At 56.0% G+C, this 20832-nt stretch overlaps 1 protein-coding gene across 2 annotated transcripts in view; it reads right to left on the reverse strand.

The window, feature by feature from the left end:
- The window catches only part of HIPK2 (homeodomain interacting protein kinase 2), a 227212-nt gene that overhangs the window by 57290 nt on the left and 149090 nt on the right, over window positions 1-20832 (reverse strand). For both annotated transcript variants that reach the window (XM_062216225.1, XM_062215397.1), the window contains exons 3-5: window positions 4683-4806; window positions 4266-4385; window positions 1721-1807 (exon numbers count right to left, since the gene is read on the reverse strand). In XM_062216225.1, the coding sequence (XP_062072209.1) occupies window positions 1721-1807; window positions 4266-4385; window positions 4683-4806 (331 nt within the window). The remainder of the gene's footprint in view (window positions 1-1720; window positions 1808-4265; window positions 4386-4682; window positions 4807-20832) is intronic.

Genomic DNA, 20832 nt, shown 5'->3' on the forward strand with positions numbered 1-20832 from the left:
CCCCGTCTACAACACAATACCCTTCTCACGCTTCCCGAGTTCAGGCCAGAACCACTTCAGTCCCTGTGTTTACTGTGTCTCCTCTGGCCGAGATGGGCAGGGTATCTGAACACAGTGCTGCTCTTCCAAGGTAAATCTACACTGGGGTAGCCTTTCTATTTTCTCTAAGACACGCTCTGGAAGCCAATTTCAGTTTTCTCAGACAATCTAAGCTGCTCATCAACTGCCAAGGATGCTTCACTCAGAATCCTGATTTTTGGTTATACTCACCTGCCGAAAGAGATGTGCTAAGTGTTTACTGGTCTGTGGCTTTTATTTCTTATGCTTTAAAGAAAAACTCACTTTGCTTGCCCTGAGTTTTAGACTAGTCTTCACAGTAAAAGTAGCGGAAGTTCTAGAATCTTCTCCAAGGCACAAAAGTGAGTCTGGGAACCCTACCTGTAAGCTGAGGGAGACTAAGTGTGGAGGCTTGAGCTGTGTCTCCAAAACTGCGTGGTCAAGTGCTAATTCCTGGTAACTGTGGTATGACCTTACTTGGGAAGAAGGTCTTTGCAGATGTAGCCAAGTGAAGGTGTGGCTATACTGGATGAGGGCGGGCGTACAGTCTCAGAGGCGGGCTCTGAGACAGAGGTGAGGGCTCTGTGGAGAGCAGGCTGACGGCACCGCACTGCGCTGCACATCGAGGGACGCCGAGGACTGCCAGGACGCTCTGGTGCGGGGACACAGGCGGCTTTTCCCTGGGGCCTTCAGAGGAAGCACGGCCCTGCACGTAGCGTCTTTACAGACTTCCTGAACTCCGAGAAGACACACACCTCTTGTCTTAAGCCACCCAGTTCTCCGTATCTGCTTACAGCAATCCTGGGAAACTAATAGGCTGCATCATGGGCCCAAATACAAAGGTGCTAATGGGCTGGAATTCCTCTCATGGAAAAAAGGATCACTAATTTGGCTAGCTTTTCTAATGAGAACCAATGGACGGAAACTATTTTAAACATTTTTATGTGAGAGAGTGAGTGAGTGAGTGCCTGCAACAGCTGGGGGTCAGAAGGGAGCTGGGGACTCACCCCGGGTCTCCCACGGGGGGCAGGAACCCAGCCACCACAGCCATCACTGCTGTCTCCCAGGGTCCATGTTGGCTGGGGGTCAGAAGCAGGAGCTGGGGACTCACCCCAGGTCTCCCCCGGGGGGCAGGAACCCAACCACCACAGCCATCACTGCTGTCTCCCAGGGTCCATGTTGGCTGGGGGTCAGAAGCAGGAGCTGGGGACTCACCCCAGGTCTCCCCCGGGGGGCAGGAACCCAACCACCACAGCCATCACTGCTGTCTCCCAGGGTCCATGTTGGCTGGGGGTCAGAAGCAGGAGCTGGGGACTCACCCCGAGTCTCCCCCGGGGTGGCAGGAACCCAGCCACCACAGCCATCACTGCTGTCTCCCAGGGTCCACGTTGGCTGGGGGTCAGAAGCAGGAGCAGGTGTCAGGTGCTGAACCCGGCACCCCAGGGTGGGGCCCTAGCCCGAAGCTTGACTGTGCGGCCAGACGCCTGCCCTGGGAAGCTGCTGTTAAAGAGCTGGGGTACACAGAGCAAATGGGCATCTGGCAAAGCTGCCTGGGGTCGCTCAGGAGAGTAAGCTGAGAGAAGATGTCCGCCCACCCCCCAGCCTCCTGCCGCACCGGAGAGAGCGAAGGGGCTTTGTTTGTGTACTCACGCTTAGAGCTCACCTGGGCCATGTCATCTAAACAGTTGAAAATGTACTTTCTGGCTTCTTTCGACTTAATCCCCGTCTCTGCTTCATGGTCATCCGGTGTCTATCAAGAGAGGCAAAGGCCAGTCAGCCCCGGGATTGCCCTCAGTGACCGCAGCTCAGCTCGGCCCTCAGTGACCACAGCTTGGCCCACGCTCGGCCCCAGGCTCGTCCTCAGTGACAGTGGCCCGCACTCGGCCCCGGGCTTGTCCTCAGTGACCGTGGCTCGGCCCACACTCGGCCCCGGGCTCGTCCTCAGTGACTGTGGCTCGGCCCGCACTCGGCCCCGGGCTCGTCCTCAGTGACCGTGGCTCGGCCCACACTTGGCCCCGGGCTTGGTCCTCAGTGACAGTGGCCCACACTCGGCCCCGGGCTCGTCCTCAGTGACCGCGGCTCAGCTCCGCCCTCAGTGACTGCAGCTCGGCCCACACTCGGCCCCGGGCTTGGTCCTCAGTGACAGTGGCCCGCACTCGGCCCCGGGCTCGTCCTCAGTGACCACGGCTCAGCTCCGCCCTCAGTGACCACAGCTCGGCCCACACTCGGCCCCAGGCTCGGCCCTCAGTGACAGTGGCCCGCACTCGGCCCCGGGCTCGTCCTCAGTGACCACGGCTCAGCTCCGCCCTCAGTGACCACAGCTCGGCCCACACTCGGCCCCAGGCTCGGCCCTCAGTGACAGTGGCCCACACTCGGCCCCGGGCTCGTCCTCAGTGACCGTGGCTCGGCCCACACTCGGCCCCAGGCTTGGTCCTCAGTGACCGTGGCTCAGCTCCGCCCTCAGTGACCGTGGCTCGGCCCACACTCGGCCCCGGGCTTGGTCCTCAGTGACTGTGGCTCGGCCCACACTCGGCCCCGGGCTTGGTCCTCAGTGACAGTGGCCCACACTCGGCCCCGGGCTCGTCCTCAGTGACCGTGGCTCGGCCCACGCTCGGCCCCGGGCTCGTCCTCAGTGACAGTGGCCCACACTTGGCCCCGGGCTCATCCTCAGTGACTGCAGCTCGGCCCACACTCTGCCCCGGGCTTGACCCCCAGTGACCATGGCCCGCGTCAGCAGCCCTCTTACAGGGGGTCCCCCTCCCGACTCTGAGGAGGAGAACGGTTGCTCTCGGAGTGACCTGCACACTCATGTCTTTCCCTAGTCATCCACACGAACTCCTGCCTCCTGCTCCCCAGGGACACCTGTCGTGGCCTGTTCCGAGTCTGGGACCCAGCCCTGGTCACCCTCAGCCTTCCCAAGGTGGACACTCTGTTGTGGAACAGCAGAAGCCTTTTCCCACATGCTGCTACATTTTAAAAATCATCTAATTTATTAAGTCCTTATTCACACAGCCCTAACTGTGTGCCAGACGCTGCTCTAAAGCACATGAACTCCCTCAGTGTCTGCACATGCACGTCACACAGGGTTACTATCCCCATTTTCCGACGGAAAAACAGGAAGAGAAAGCCCAGGGACACACCCATGTCCCATGGCCACGAGGCGGCAGGTGGGTCTGGAGTCAGTGCTCAGAGACACCATTTCCTCGCTGGCTTGGGAAACTGCTGTTCCAATTGTTGTGGGTTTTTTTGGGTTATCCATGGGTCAGGGGTCATCAATCCTCCAAATGTCACTCAAGGACAGCACACCTGGCCCAGCTTACACCCTGGGAACAGCTGGACTTGCAGGGATGCCCCCTGCCCATTCCACTCAAGGACTTTTCACTGGACACGACCTTGACCTTCATCCTCCCACAACAGCCTGAGTGTGCTTGTTTCTCCTTTCACAGTCTTTGCAACTACTGGCCACATACTCTCTTTAAACTACCTAAAGTTGACAGTTTATACTGGCTGTGGTTCTGTCAGAAATAAAGAAAAAAAAAATCATCCACCCAGCCTCCCTCTAAAAACAAAACACCTACAGTGAATATAAAATATATTTAGAGATTAAAAAATTTTTTTCCTTCCCAGAAAAATGTATTAATTGTAGTTACCAGGCACAGATCAACGTAGAATGTTTGTTACCGTAAATCCCCAGAGTTCTGGAGAGCAGTGGTGCACTGCGCCACCTGCTGGCCTGGGACCAATCAGACCCCTCACGGGGCCTTGTACTACTTGAGATGCTTGGGTAACTTCCCCCCTTCTCAGCTGGGCCATGCTGAAACGTGCCCTCCCGGCCCCCTGATCTGGGAGAATTCAGGCTGCGTGTTCTCTTCCTTTGAGGAAGAGGATACTTGTTTGGGTGGGCCACGGTCTCATCTCCTTCCGCACCGTGGGCTCCTGCTTCATTTCTGTTCCTGTCGAACATCAGACAGCTAACCCGGCGTAGAAGATGACATCACAGGAGCTCCAGCTCCACAGGGGCCGACAGCCAAGGGAAAGAGGTGTTTGCGCACTCGGACTCAGCACACGTGTGTCCCCAGCCCCCTGCCCACCCCGCCACTGTGCCGGGTGAACAAGCTGAGGTCCAGGGCCCCTGCCAAGGTCCAAAGCTCCCCACCACCAGGAGGCGCCCTCCCTCCCACCGCTGGGCCAACGGAGGGGACGCCTACCTTTAGCCTCCACAAAGGATACGGAGAATCCGTGTCACGGTTGAAGAACCTGGTTGTCTTTGTCCCTGCGCTTAATAAATATTCAGCTGGCAAACCCTGCGTTTGTGAAATATACCGAATCTGCAAGACAAGACGGGAAGGAGGTCAGGCTTCTCCTGTCACTGTACACACGGTATACTAATGACTCTGGTGGCTTCGAGGAGATTCAAAATGACAGTCTCATAGAGAAAGAAAGGAGTAAAGAAAAAAGGAATAAAGAAAAACCCAGCGAGGGTGAGGGAAGCAAGGTTTGGGAGACAATGTCACACTCACAGCCCCTGCCTGTGTCACGTTATAAATTAAATACCAACCCAGGCTGCTTGCCCGGCAAAGAATGAGGTGTTTCCGCGGCTCCCTGTGCCACCTGGACCCACCTACCTGGTCATACTCTGAAGCTCCAGGGTACAACGGCCAGCCCAGGAAGAGTTCCGCAATGACACAGCCCAACGACCACATGTCGATCGCCTCACAGAACGGTAACCCGAGGATGATCTCAGGCGCCCTGCATGGAAGAGTGGAGGAAGCCGTCAACGATGCTGTGTCTACATGAGTCCCCTGCACGCCCAGAGGCCGCTATGGACATGGCCTGCAAAGGGCCTGTGGTTCTCAGGACAAGTGCTGCCTTGCAGCGACCCCTCCAGCCCCTGGCCTGGTCCTTCCCGACTGACAAAGACCAGTAAGGTGGTGGCCTAGAAGAGGGGTGGGTCTGAGCCCCAGAACGACTCCAGGGAACCCTGTCTGCTGGCTTCGGTACCACTACACTCCAACCAAATGTGATGATAGCTTAGAAACACTGCAGTGAGCTTTTGTAGCTGAAAGCCTGGAAAACAACTTCCAGAGACTGCCTGATTTTTGCACAGCAATTCTGAAATGCTGGTATTCTATTTCCAGGAATACAGAAAACAAGCTGCCTCCACCCAAAATAACGGGATTAGATCTAACATCTATTCATGTCCATGACCTCTTTCATAGGAATTTGCATTCCCTTTTCCTAAGGGGACTATTTTTCCCCCATTAGCTTCTGAACCGCTGATCTCAGAAGTTCTCTAGTGTTGGCAGGTTAGAACCCTGCTCGTGAATGCATGGTCTGGGTACCAAGCAGAATTCCACTTCACACAAACAGTCCACTGTCCTTAGAGAGAGCATTACCGCCGTTGGGAATCACAGCCAGGGTGTACCCAGAGCACATCTTCCTTTCTAAGAAACTGACAGGACTGGGTAGGAGCAGGTTTTGGGGAAAGCCAGGCTCAAAGTTTGAGAGATGAACACAGCTTCTGTTTTTTGAAAATGTGGCTCCAGGCACTTAGCTGATTATCAGCTGCAGTATCTCAACTTCTGTGTTCTCCATAGATTCCCCACTTGATACTGGAGAGGCGCCTCGGGGACCCTGCACCTGCTGGAGTCAGAGTGGAGGGCTGGGGATGCTTGCTTCCATCATGGCCGCCTTCCACGACTCAGCACAGGGAGAGTTGGCGGGTGACCAGAAACACCTCCACTGTCCTTGGATCACTCAGTGAATATTCCTCCATTTAAAAAGCACCCCACACCTCACCTCTTTAAACTTCCTCTCACAGCTAATCTTTTTCCTGTCCGTAACAGTATTGTAAAAACAAAATTACACAAGACTCAGAAATGTTTGTTACAAAGTTAGACTTTCACAAGTACCAGGGAGTGCATTCACTCCCCAAGGCTGGAGATGGTGTTTCTGCAGTGCCACGGTGGCTGGTCCAGCAGCCGGGGAGCTAGGCGCCTCGTGCCATTCAGCGAGTCTTCCCTTGGCCCGGCTGCCAGCATTCTCCCCAGCCCTTCCCCATCTCTTTGGATTTTTCAAAAGTAATGTTTACTTATTTTAATTCTACTTGAAAGGCAGAGAGAGAGAGAGAGGGAGAGAGGGAGAGAGGGAGAGAGGGAGAGAGAGAGAGAGAGAGAGAGGGAGAGATCTTTCAACTGCTGGTTCACCCCTCAAATGCTTGCAACAGCCAGGGCTGAGCCAGGCTGGAGCCAGGGCCAGGCGCTCTAGGGATGGTTCGGCAAGACACGGCAGATGCACACTGCGATGACTGGCATTCCATGAACAGGGCCTGGGAGGTCCTCTTAGTCCACCAGGGGAGTGAGGCAGCCATCGGTGGTGTGACCATGGTACGCAGAGCAGTGCTTTCTCGTGGTGACCATAAAGAACAACACTCACGCAGCCGGCTGGATGGTTGGCAGGCAAAAGAAACAGAAGCGTGGCCCTGTCCACGAAGGACCTTCAAAGCACACAGGACAACCAAAGTTGGATACAAACGTGTACAATAAAAACACACAGAGAGGAAAATGTAGGGGACACAAGCATACAGCGAGCTCCAGAGCTCCTGTGTTAGAAAACAAAGCAGACCCAAGAAGAAAACTGGCACACATCAAACCCGAGCCCCAGACTTCCCTTAGTGGCTTTCCGGGCCGCAGAGGCGGTGCCGGTGCACTGCTGCCTCCTAAGCCGACTCCCCGCTGGGTCGTTCACTGCACATCCTCTCCTCAGCCTCTTCCAGCAGCACTGGGGCACTTTCTGCTGGATGCTGCACTTGCTAAGACGGGCAGCGGTCTCCACACCCTCACACGCATGGGTCAGCTTCCCTGCTGGGCGACCTGCGAGCCACTCTTCCTTCCCACAGCTGACCCTCCCCCGTTCTGAGATACTTGGTTGTCAACACGGCCCCTTGCCTCTCTGCGTGGCTTTGGTGGCTGTCCTTGTCCATTCGACTGCGGCATGTTAGCGAAGTCCTAGGCCATTGCTCTTCTTTTCCCTAGGTGAGTGCTACAGGTTGAACTGGGTACCCCTCAGTGCCTCGGGGGGAGGGGTGTTAGTTAAGATGAGGTCTCATGGGAGCAGGTGGGTCCTGTTCAATGTGACCAGTGTCCTCCTCCTAAGGGAAATTTGGACACAGCAGCCAGACAGACGTGTGACGGCAGAGGCGGAGCCTGGAGTTACATCGCACACTCCCAGGCACGCCGAGGCCCCCAGAAGCTGGAGGAGGCCAAGAGGACGGCCCTGCTGACACCTTGCTCACGGCCTTCCAAATAGCTGTTGTTTTCAACGCGCACTTTGTGGTTCCCGTGACAACCACTCTGGGAAGCCGACAGAGCCATGCACAGCTCCCATGGGTCCAACCTCTATTCCTAGTTCTGACCCTGGAATTCTTTCTGTCTGCATTCACATCTCGACAGCCTGCTACTTCCAGGGCAGTGCGCCCGGCAGCCACCTCAAGGGTGGCCAGTGCAAAAGGGAGCACGCCTCCCTGCCGACCTGCCTCCACCGCTCTCATCTCTGTCCTCCTCATGTTGCTAAATGGAATTACTGCCTCCAGCTACCTGGCCAGGATCTGGGAATGGGATTTGACTGCTCCCTCCCTTCCCCGCACCACTGACACCATCACTACCTCTGGTCCCACAGCCCAGCCCTAACACCGCACCACTGACACATCACTACCTCTGGTCCCACAGCCCAGCCCTCCCCCTGCACCACTGACACCATCACTACCTCTGGTCCCACAGCCCAGCCCTCCCCCTGCACCACTGACACCATCACTACCTCTGGTCCCACGCCCAGCCCTAACACCGCACCACTGACACATCACTACCTCTGGTCCCACAGCACAGCCCTCCCCCTGCACCACTGACACCATCACTACCTCTGGTCCCACAGCCTAGCCCTTCCTCCACACCACTGACACCATCACTACCTCTGGTCCCACAGCCCAGCCCTTCCTCCACACCACTGACACCATCACTACCTCTGGTCCCACAGCCCAGCCCTAACACCGCACCACTGACACCATCACTACCTCTGGTCCCACAGCACAGCCCTCCCCCTGCACCACTGACACCATCACTACCTCTGGTCCCACAGCACAGCCCTAACACCGCACCACTGACACATCACTACCTCTGGTCCCACAGCCCAGCCCTTCCTCCACACCACTGACACCATCACTACCTCTGGTCCCACAGCCCAGCCCTCCCCCTGCACCACTGACACCATCACTACCTCTGGTCCCACAGCCCAGCCCTAACACCGCACCACTGACACCATCACTACCTCTGGTCCCACAGCACAGCCCTCCCCCTGCACCACTGACACCATCACTACCTCTGGTCCCACAGCCCAGCCCTCCCCCTGCACCACTGACACCATCACTACCTCTGGTCCCACAGCCCAGCCCTCCCCCTGCACCACTGACACCATCACTACCTCTGGTCCCACAGCCCAGCCCTAACACCGCACCACTGACACCATCACTACCTCTGGTCCCACAGCCCAGCCCTCCCCCTGCACCACTGACACCATCACTACCTCTGGTCCCACAGCCCAGCCCTAACACCGCACCACTGACACCATCACTACCTCTGGTCCCACAGCCCAGCCCTAACACCGCACCACTGACACCATCACTACCTCTGGTCCCACAGCCCAGCCCTCCCCCTGCACCACTGACACCATCACTACCTCTGGTCCCACAGCCCAGCCCTTCCTCCACACCACTGACACCATCACTACCTCTGGTCCCACAGCCCAGCCCTAACACCGCACCACTGACACATCACTACCTCTGGTCCCACAGCCCAGCCCTAACACCGCACCACTGACACCATCACTACCTCTGGTCCCACAGCACAGCCCTCCCCCTGCACCACTGACACCATCACTACCTCTGGTCCCACAGCCCAGCCCTTCCTCCACACCACTGACACCATCACTACCTCTGGTCCCACAGCCCAGCCCTCCCCCTATACCACTGACACCATCACTACCTCTGGTCCCACAGCCCAGCCCTAACACCGCACCACTGACACCATCACTACCTCTGGTCCCACAGCCCAGCCCTCCCCCTGCACCACTGACACCATCACTACCTCTGGTCCCACAGCACAGCCCTAACACCGCACCACTGACACCATCACTACCTCTGGTCCCACAGCCCAGCCCTTCCTCCACACCACTGACACCATCACTACCTCTGGTCCCACAGCCCAGCCCTAACACCGCACCACTGACACATCACTACCTCTGGTCCCACAGCCCAGCCCTCCCCCTGCACCACTGACACCATCACTACCTCTGGTCCCACAGCCCAGCCCTAACACCGCACCACTGACACCATCACTACCTCTGGTCCCACAGCACAGCCCTAACACCGCACCACTGACACATCACTACCTCTGGTCCCACAGCACAGCCCTAACACCGCACCACTGACACCATCACTACCTCTGGTCCCACAGCCCAGCCCTCCCCCTGCACCACTGACACCATCACTACCTCTGGTCCCACAGCCCAGCCCTCCCCCTGCACCACTGACACATCACTACCTCTGGTCCCACAGCCCAGCCCTCCCCCTATACCACTGACACCATCACTACCTCTGGTCCCACAGCCCAGCCCTCCCCCTGCACCACTGACACCATCACTACCTCTGGTCCCACAGCCCAGCCCTCCCCCTGCACCACTGACACCATCACTACCTCTGGTCCCACAGCCCAGCCCTAACACCGCACCACTGACACCATCACTACCTCTGGTCCCACAGCCCAGCCCTAACACCGCACCACTGACACCATCACTACCTCTGGTCCCACAGCCCAGCCCTTCCTCCACACCACTGACACCATCACTACCTCTGGTCCCACAGCCCAGCCCTAACACCGCACCACTGACACCATCACTACCTCTGGTCCCACAGCCCAGCCCTTCCTCCACACCACTGACACCATCACTACCTCTGGTCCCACAGCCCAGCCCTAACACCGCACCACTGACACCATCACTACCTCTGGTCCCACAGCCCAGCCCTCCCCCTGCACCACTGACACCATCACTACCTCTGGTCCCACAGCCCAGCCCTCCCCCTGCACCACTGACACCATCACTACCTCTGGTCCCACAGCTCAGCCCTCCCCCTGCACCACTGACACCATCACTACCTCTGGTCCCACAGCTCAGCTCAAATTGGTCTCGCTCTCCATCACTGGTGCCGGTGCTCTGCCCCGGCAGCTGCGTCACCCTGAGTGCCCCATCCAGGATCTCCTCCCTCCAAAGCAGCCAGGCGTCATGGCTCACACCTCTCCTGCTGAAGCCCAGGGCTCCCCACTGCACTTAGAATGAACTTAGAACCCCTTCATGGCCCACAGAACCTGCCCGGATGGAACCCTGCCGGCCTCTCCACTGTCCCTGCAAACGGCCCAGCAGGCTCCGTGCCCACGGGCCTCATCTCCATTTCCAGAACGCCCCAAGCTCCTTCGGCTTCCAAGGCCCTCACTGTTGGATCCCCAGTGGCCGCCACCTTCTCACCCTCCATATCTCGGCTCACTGCTGCCCCCTGCCACATCCATGGGGGCAGCACGGCGCCTGGCGCTGCAGCCACGTGCTCGTGTTTGTTCATCAAATAAAGCTTGATCACAGGGAAGAAAGTGCTCCACTATGTGGTTCAGATGGAAATTCCCACGGCAGCACAAAGGGAGCCGAAGGAGCAAATCTTCGCGCAGGAATCAAAACTTGGGCACACCTGCCACACTCAGGGACAGCTACCTGCAGGTGCTGCTCAGGGAACTATAGCAAAATAAAATACGACAAAAAAGCAGTGGTAGCAGGGGTTTTGGAGGTGGTCCCGGGATCACAAGGGCACGCGGAGACCCCGTCCAGAGCCCTCGCAGGATGCAGGATGCAGGATGCCCTCACGGTGGCCCTGGAGTCCATCTCCACTCTGTCTTCAAGCCATTTCCCTACTCGGCTCTCACTGCTACCAAGTTGAGAGCTCCTCAATCCAGACCTGGACCACCACCCCTGCTCGCTCACCTTCGGTTTCAGCCTGCGCCCCTGCATGCCTCTCCCACCCCGAGCCGTGCACTTATCTCTGCCTGTGAGGGACCGCTTCCCCAAGAGCCTCCCAGCCGGCCCCCCAGGGCTCCCCGACTCCAGCACCCATGCGCTGGCTCTGTGGATGAAGATGCCAATGCGATGCCAATGGAAGTCTCCTCATCACTATTTCGAGACAGCAAAAGTGCTGTCGGACAAAATTTGCACCTCAGAGAGAGGGACCATTCATTTCCACAGCAAGGCACTGAAAATTCTGCTTTTTTTTTTAATAGAGAAAGAAGCTAAGTTACTACCTTTGACCTATAAATACCTGTTTGCGTATCTGTGCCCTGCTCGGCTTTCTGTAGGGCAGGGTCTTTGGTCTGCAGCCGCCAGCTGAGGCAAGCTCTCCTCTCTCTGGCCCCTGGTGAGCCTTGGATCCACCCTGTGCTGGGGGCCTGTGGACGCCTGGCCCCCGAGCCCCTGCTCTCCAAGGCCCTGCACTCCCAGGAGCTGCTTCTTGTTGCTCGGCTCACCGGAAGCATGTGTGTTGGCTGCTGACGTATGGTTAGTCTTCAGTGAGGCAGACTCTCTCCCACGGTCCCGCTGAGCCCGAATCTGGTCCGAGCTCCATTCACGCACTCACTGATGTGAGCACTCACTCACCCTTCAGGAAGTGTCCCTATGCACCAGGTGTTGTGTGCATGCTGAAGACAAAAATCCAAACCAGAGCCTTGGCTCCTCTAGCACAGCCACACCCCGAGAGCTCACACACCAAGTACACAGTGTGGGAGCAGTACACGGGGGAGTGTGCGGGGCGGGCTCCCCACCAAGTGCGCAGTGTGGGCACAGTACCCGGGGGAGTGTGCGGGGCGGGCTCCCCACCAAGTACACAGTGTGGGAGCAGTACACGGGGGAGTGGCGCGGGGCGGGCTCCCCAAGTACACAGTGTGGGTGCAGTACACCGGGGAGTGGCGCGGAGCAGGCTCCCACCAAGTGGCCGGGCAGGGATGGCTTCCAGGTAGAGGGCAGTGCGCACGCGTGCAGGTGCCTCCTCCCGTGCCCTGCTCAGGCCCGGGTGCCCTGTGCAGTGCCTGGGGCCTGGCAGGAGTGCAAGCACATTTCCAGGGGGCAGGAGTCTGTGCCAGCCGCACACCTCAGGCAGTCCCCAGTTTTCTTTCAAACTGTCAACATCACCCTGGCAACACCGCCTATGACAAGAGACTGACAGCTTGGCCTTTCTGTTTCAGAGTTTAGTCTTCTGGGCTGATCATCATGTTCCAGCTTCTTCCGCGGGGCCACTTCTGCTCTTGGTTCAGTTCCAGAGCAGGTAGGCCCGCTGGCGCTGAGCAAGGACCTGCCGGGTTCTGTAAACAGCTCCTCCCCACCTGCCCAGCCTAAGCGCACTCCCCCAACCCCCACCATGGAACCATCGGAAAGAATCTCCCCATCACTATTTTGGGACATCAAAATTACTTAAACACACAGGAAGTGTCAGACCAAATTTGACCTAAGAAAGGGATTGTTCCTTTCCAAAATTCCTATAGCAGGACACGGACAATTCTATTTTTCTATAAAAGGAGAGAGGGAAAAAAACCCAGCTGTCATTTCCAACACATCCGTATTGAAGCTTTGATATTTGGCTCCATCAGCTCTCGCGACAGCGCACGTAACTGACAGGCTCCTCCTAGATCATGTCCAGATCACGTGTCCCTGCAGGGAAACTAAGCAACAGGGGCACGGGGCCACAGATGAGAGCCCAGTGCAGGCAGCACTGTCCACGCACCTACTTCCTGATGCTGGTAAAGCCTCACGGGACGCACAGGGCCGACCGCTGGTCTACAGTATGTCTGAGTCGACGAGACAGCACTACAGTAAACAGAGCACCCCTTTTCCTCATTCTCAAAGCCCACTTCCTTTCTTATGCACTGCAGCATCAGGAAGACTAACATTTAAACATGTTAAAGCCTACACATGAAGTTTCTTGTGGCATTTATCAACACCAAAAAGGTGTAGAGATTAATACAACCCACCACCAAATACCTGCTGTGTGGCATCGGAAATAGCACTGCTTCCCAACAGCTCTCCGCTGCTCTGAGCACAGGGACCCACCCTGTCTTCTCAGCCCAGGTCAGCACTGGCTGCAGCCACACAGGGCCCCAGGCAGTGAGGACGGAAGGCAGCCCACGCCCTCGGGCTGCTTGGAGTCCTTGTCCTAATAGAACAGGGTCTCGAGGGCAGTGGGATGTTCAGGCAACGTGGTCCTGGAAGGGGTTTGGGAGAGGGCTCCTGCAGGCCGGAGGCCCCGGATGGGCAGAGCCAACAGTGCCATGGACTCTGCACCTCTGGTTCACGGGATACAGGACACAGCAGCATGGCCGCCGGCTCACCCCAGAGCTGATGCCGCCAGTCACACGGAACACGAATCACACAACAGCAAGGATCAGGGCCGCTCCTGACTTGGGCGGTAAATCGGCAACACTAATCAGACAGCATGGGGAGAGGCGCGTGTTTCTGGAAAAACGTGACTCGATTTCTCCGAGTTTTTATTTCGCCGTGTATAAAATGCGATTATTAATCTTGCTTTTTCTCTTGTCTCTGCGGCAGCTTATGAAGATAAATTATGGTCAGCAGAATTATAAAGCAGTTTGAACTCCTTGGAAGCAAGACACTCTATTAGTCCGTGGTATTTTATAATCACTGATATTATAAGGTGTACTTGAATTGAACTGCAGGGAAAAAGCCCGTTCCCACAAATATATGCAGATTGAAAGTAACCTCAGTATGGCTGGGGCAGAAGCAATCAAAATGTAAAATTGTATTTCAGATGGGTTGTTACATCTTGTGTTTCCACTGCCAAAATGAGGAGGCTCGGCCGCGCTGTCACGGCTCCGAGCCGCTGTCTGAGCTGCTGACCTGGAGTGAGGGGCGAGGGATTACACGGAAGCGACATGGGGCCGTGAAACAGGCAGAAACGGCAAGAGGGGGAGGGAGGGGCCTCAGCCCCAGAGATCCGCAGGGAGGACAGCCGGGGCGGGGGGAGGGCACCTGGGGCGCCCACATGCAGGGAGGACAGACCACAGACCCCTGCTCACAGGCAAGCCTGCCAGGAGAGCAAGGAGCGGCCTCGGCCGAGGAGCCGTATTGTGCAGGCAACCACAAGGCCCTGGCCAAGCTGGGATTCGGTTTTTGAGAACTTCCTTGGCAAACAGGAGGTAAGAGAGAACGTGTGCTGTTTTTGATCAGGGTGCTAGGGAGATGAGCAGAAGGAAAGACACCCAGGGGACAGAGCGTGGGAGTAAAGCCGGGCGGGTTGACAGGACGTGCCCCACCGTGATAGCTTGCACTGTGGACCCCAACGCCCCAGCGTGCTCTGGGGCACGGTTCCCTGCTGTACAGGGACAGAGCACTGTGCAGAGGGAACAGGGCGGGCTGGGAGGACACTCCACTCACACCACGGCCGGCAAAATGGCTGCAGACGTTCTAGAAGTTCTACCTCGGGGCACCACTGATGCCCACAAAACTGTCTGCTGATGAGGTTATTTTGAGACCTTGACCAGCGATTCTGTCCAGATTGAATGACCTTTGGCTATCACCAGTAGAAATGTTCAAGACCTTGGAACAAGGCATTGTCTCATTCTCGGGACACACTTCAGTCCACTGGTAATGTCAGGAACAGTCCACTGGTAATGTCAGGAACACTCCAGCATAACGTTAGGAACAGTCCAGTGTAATGTCAGGAACAGTCCAGCGTAATGTCAGGAACAGTCCAGTGTGATGTCAGGAACAGTCCAGCGTAACGTCAGGAACAGTCCAGTGTGATGTCAGGAACAGTCCAGTGTGATGTTAGGAACAGTCCAGTGTAATGTCAGGAACAGTCCACTGGTAATGTCAGGAACAGTCCACTGGTAATGTTAGGAACAGTCCACTGGTAATGTCAGGAACAGTCCAGTGTAATGTCAGGAACAGTCCAGCGTAATGTCAGGAACAGTCCAGCGTAATGTCAGGAACAGTCCACTGGTAATGTCAGGAACAGTCCACCGGTAATGTCAGGAACAGTCCAGTGTAATGTCAGGAACAGTCCAGTGTAATGTCAGGAACAGTCCACTGGTAATGTCAGGAACAGTCCACTGGTAATGTCAGGAACAGTCCAGCATAACGTCAGGAACAGTCCACTGGTAATGTCAGGAACAGTCCACTGGTAATGTTAGGAACAGTCCAGCGTAATGTCAGGAACAGTCCACTGGTAATGTTAGGAACAGTCCAGGGTAATGTCAGGAACAGTCCACTGGTAATGTTAGGAACAGTCCAGCGTAATGTTAGGAACAGTCCAGCGTAACGTTAGGAACAGTCCAGCGTAATGTCAGGAACAGTCCACTGGTAATGTCAGGAACAGTCCAGCGTAATGTTAGGAACAGTCCACTGGTAATGTCAGGAACAGTCCACTGGTAATGTCAGGAACAGTCCAGTGTAATGTCAGGAACAGTCCAGCGTAATGTCAGGAACAGTCCAGCGTAATGTCAGGAACAGTCCACTGGTAATGTCAGGAACAGTCCACTGGTAATGTCAGGAACAGTCCACCGGTAATGTCAGGAACAGTCCAGTGTAATGTCAGGAACAGTCCACTGGTAATGTCAGGAACAGTCCACTGGTAATGTCAGGAACAGTCCAGCATAACGTCAGGAACAGTCCACTGGTAATGTCAGGAACAGTCCACTGGTAATGTTAGGAACAGTCCAGCGTAATGTCAGGAACAGTCCACTGGTAATGTTAGGAACAGTCCAGGGTAATGTCAGGAACAGTCCACTGGTAATGTTAGGAACAGTCCAGCGTAATGTTAGGAACAGTCCAGCGTAACGTTAGGAACAGTCCACTGGTAATGTCAGGAACAGTCCACTGGTAATGTTAGGAACAGTCCAGCGTAATGTTAGGAACAGTCTAGTGTAATGTCAGGAACAGTCCACTGGTAATGTCAGGAACAGTCCAGCGTAATGTTAGGAACAGTCCACTGGTAATGTCAGGAACAGTCCACTGGTAATGTTAGGAACAGTCCAGCGTAATGTTAGGAACAGTCCAGCGTAACGTTAGGAACAGTCCAGCGTAATGTCAGGAACAGTCCACTGGTAATGTCAGGAACAGTCCAGCGTAATGTTAGGAACAGTCCACTGGTAATGTCAGGAACAGTCCACTGGTAATGTTAGGAACAGTCCAGCGTAATGTTAGGAACAGTCTAGTGTAATGTCAGGAACAGTCCACTGGTAATGTCAGGAACAGTCCAGCGTAATGTTAGGAACAGTCCACTGGTAATGTCAGGAACAGTCCACTGGTAATGTTAGGAACAGTCCAGCGTAATGTTAGGAACAGTCTAGTGTAATGTTAGGAACAGTCTAGTGTAATGTTAGGAACAGGGTGGCCATTCTTTCGATTTGCATTGGCAGTGAACATCTTGGCTCTGAGATCTTCCTGGTGCGCACTACACACACACACCACACACAACACACCCCACATACACACACACATACGCCACACACACCACACATAAACACACACAACGCACACCCCACATACACACACATGCCACACACACACACCACACACACATACATACGCCACACACACACCACACACCCCCCACACACCACACATACACACACACCACACATACCACACACACATACCCCACATACACACACCCCACACAAACACACACACCACACACACATACATATGCCACACACACCCCACACCACATACCACACACACACACCACACATACACACAACACACCCCACATACACACCACACCACACATACCACACACATACCACACATACACACCACACCATACATACACACACACAGCACACATGCGCCACACACACGCATGCCACACCTACACACACCACATGCACATGTCACACATGTACACATCCCACATACCACACATACACACAACACACCCCACATACACACACACCACACATACACACACCCCACACACACCCCACATACACACCACACCACACATACCACACACACACACGCCACACACACACCACACACATGCCACACAAACACACCACACACATACATACGCCACACACACACCACACACACACATTTTCCTGCTCAGTACTCAAATCTAACTCTGCTGCTTATACACCAGAAGAAAAGATTACATCTGGAACTTAAACTGCACAGACTCTCCAAAGACTTGGGATGACACTGGTGTGAACTGGAACCAGATGGAGGCCTCTGAACTTGCTGTGACGGCTTGTGCACGTACACCGAAGTGAGAACAGCCGGAGCCGTGCAGCTGCCCAGATACTGCCTCCGCTTGGTGAAGGAGAGGAGCAGGAAGGGCAGGCCAGAAGAGACAGACAGCAGTCAGCTACAGCTCGATGAGAGGTGCTCCCAGGTACTTCTGGGAAGAACAGCGTCATCTCAGACACCCGCCATGGCCCTGTAATTCCCACCATCCTCACCCTCCAGCATCTCCCAGGAAGCCAAAGGCGGCTGGCGAGGCTAGGCTGGCCTCCTGGTACCCCCAGGACCACAGCAGCACCACACCATGTTTTATCCTGGCACCTTTGCCAAAGTATGTGCTCAATAAAAGTCTCCAGAAATGGGGCCAGCACTGTGGTACAGTGGGTAAAGCAGTGCTGGCATCCCATATGGGCGCTGGTTCAAGTCCTGGCTGCTCCACTTCCAATCTGGCTCCCTGCTATGGCCTAGGAAAGCAGTGGGAGAAGGCCCAGGTGCTTGGGCCCCTGCACCCACATGGGAGACCTGAAAGAAGCTCTTGGCTTCGCAGATCAGCGCAGCTCTGGCCGTTGTGGCCATCTGGGGAGTGAACCAGCGGATGGAAGATCTCTCTCTCTGTCTCTGCCTCTGCCTCTCAAGCAAATAAATACATCAATATTTAAAAAAAAAAGTTGGCAAAAAAAAAGTCTAAGGAGCACCTGTCACCCAGGAAATGGAATCAGGACTTTCTGCAAGGTATTTACGCGTGGTGAGTCTCTTCACAGTTACACTCACATTCTCTTAAAAAGTTTTTAAGTCTTTTGTGTTCATTGTGAGAGAAAGCACACATACAAATTAGTGCACAACAAAACCCGTGTGAGTCAGTGAGTCACCAGGAAGCGAAGAGCAGTGTCACTGCCAGCCGCGTGGAGGAATCGCATCCTCAGGGCATGAAGTCCCCCTTCGTGGTTCTCCCAGGGGGCCTGGGAACCAGTGCTGGGGGGACACACAGGCTGGGCAGGCGGGTGGGCTGTGGGTGTGGACCCAGGCTCAGCTGTGCTCTGAACAGGCCAGCACAAAGGCCGGAAGCAGGGCAAGATGACAGGCTGTGAGAAGGGAGACAAAGCCTCAGGCATTCTTTCACGAGGTCCTTATCACAGCTTCTCTTGTTGATTGTTTTTCTTGTGCTTTGTTCTGTTGGCTGTAGCTGGGGTTGATAATGCATTTGGAGCTTCTCAGCGGAGCCTGAGATTCTGGGGAGGCCTCACCCCAACTGCACTGTCACCTGCTGTCACCTTCCAGCTTGCTCTGGGGCTACTGCTCTTTGCTTTGCTCTGGGAGGGAATTTGCAATTTCTGTGGATCAATTGCACATGCAGTGTCTCAGCCCAACAATATGTTCCTCCCCAGTAGAGTGAAAACAAGACGGAAGGCCAGGGAGGAGGCTGGCCTCTTTCACGAGAGCCTATTAATTCAAGGGTCACCCTCTGCCCCAGAGAAAAGCGTACTAGGAAAGTAATATTACTTACGTGCAATGCTATTGATTCAAATGTAAAAGTTCTCATTGCCTTAGCATTTAGCTCTGACTGGCTCAGAGTGAGTGTCTGCTAAACGCTTGTAGACGCATGAATGAACCAGCCCAGGGCAGAAGAAGCACAGCAGCTTCCTTCCCAGGGCTCCCCGTGCACACCCGGGAGAGGCCCCGATTCCCGTGCAGACAGGGGACTGTGCCACAGACAGGGCTCATCTTCCGGGGCAGCCGCTTTCCTTACCACACCCTCTGATCACGGGCTGGTGGGCTGACGGCGGGCTGAGGACAAGACGCGCTCCTTCTCTGAAGGGGAGACACAGCCAGTGCCACCAGCCCAGAGAGCAGCAGCCAAAACCTGAGCTTTGAGAACAAGTCCACTGGGGAAGGGGCCCGGGCTTGTCACAAGGTGAGATTCCACTGCAGCCTCGGGTATTCTCCGCACTGGACCCCGGCCCTGGTGTCATCGGGACCCCGGTGTCATCAAGGCCCCGGTGTCATCAGGGCCCTGGTGTCATCAGGGCTCCGGTGTCATTGAGGCCCCGGTGTCATCAGGGCCCCGGTGTCATTGGGACCCCGGTGTCATCAGGGTCCCGGTGTCATCGAGGCCCTGGTATCATCGGGACCCCGGTATCATCGGGACCCCGGTGTCATCGAGGCCCTGGTGTCATCAGGGCCCTGTTGTCATTGAGGCCCCGGTGTCATCAGGGCCCCGTTGTCATCGAGGCCCCTGTGTCATCAGGGCCCCGGTGTCATCGGGTCCCGGTGTCATCGGGACCCCGGTGTCATCGAGGCCCTGGTGTCATCGAGGCCCTGGTGTCATCGAGGCCCTGGTATCATCGGGACCCTGGTGTCATCGAGGCCCCGGTGTCACTGGGTCCCCTGGTGTCATCGAGGCCCCGGTGTCATCAGAGCAGGCCCCCTCTGGTGCTTTCGGTAAGTACTGTGAAAGAGGCGCTAAGGTCCCACCTCCGCAAGCTCTCCAAGAAAGCCAGCGTCTATCCTGGCTGGGGGAGGAGGTCTGGCAGCAGCAAGCTTAGGACGTGGCAGGGGTGCACAGGGTACGAGGAGCTGGCGGATGAGGCTGGCCTTGCTCCCTAGGCAAGTGCACAGGCCCTGGCTTTGCCAGGAGACGACACCAGCCAAAGAGGACCCACCCCACCCATGCTCTTTCGCAGGAAACAGCCCAGCACCGCCTTGCCCACGGCCTGTCTTCTCATGGTCAGACAGTGACAGGGCTCCCCTGGTGGCTGCCTGTTTTGGTGGAGCAGGAATTAGGAAGAGGAGAACTTTGCCAAACAAAATGGGCATAAACTCCGGGTTTCCAGCCAAGGGAAGCTGATTTAGAGAAAGCCTTCCGGCTCAACTTGTCCTAAAGGAGCAGAAAACAAAACAAAACAAAACTGAAGTTTGCTTTTCTATCTTTGAGTCACAGAGGAAAAACGAGGCTAGCCCACTAGGGGGTGCTAGCGTGCAGCAGACACATCCGACCTGGATCTGAAAACCACCTGGTGGAGGGGACAGGCGGGGAGCCCCTGGGAGCGGCTACTGGACCTGACTGTGGGACATCCCCAGTGGACTGAGCAGGGTACAGAAGATGCTTCTGTGTGTAGGAGGGGAGCAGGCTGCTCCCCCAGATGATACCACCGCCCCACGTCCCCATAACTGCTTTTCTCATCCCAGCCGCGACCTAAGAGCTGGGGCGCGCACACCTGCCTTCGGAAGGGAGCAGGGGAATGTTCGTTCTGTCCTTGGAGCACTGAGCACTCCTCTAGCAAAGTGAGCGCCCCAGTCTGGGACTCAGAGAAGAGAGGGCGGGAAGGGGAGAGGGAAGGAAGAGTGAGAGGCGGAGCGCGGGCCTGGGCCAGGAGCCACAGGAGCCCCTCTGCAGCCCCACCAGATGGCCTCCTGGGAGAGTAGCTCCTGCAG

Source organism: Lepus europaeus, chromosome 1, assembly GCF_033115175.1.
Source record: "Lepus europaeus isolate LE1 chromosome 1, mLepTim1.pri, whole genome shotgun sequence".
Classification (NCBI taxonomy): domain Eukaryota; kingdom Metazoa; phylum Chordata; class Mammalia; order Lagomorpha; family Leporidae; genus Lepus; species Lepus europaeus.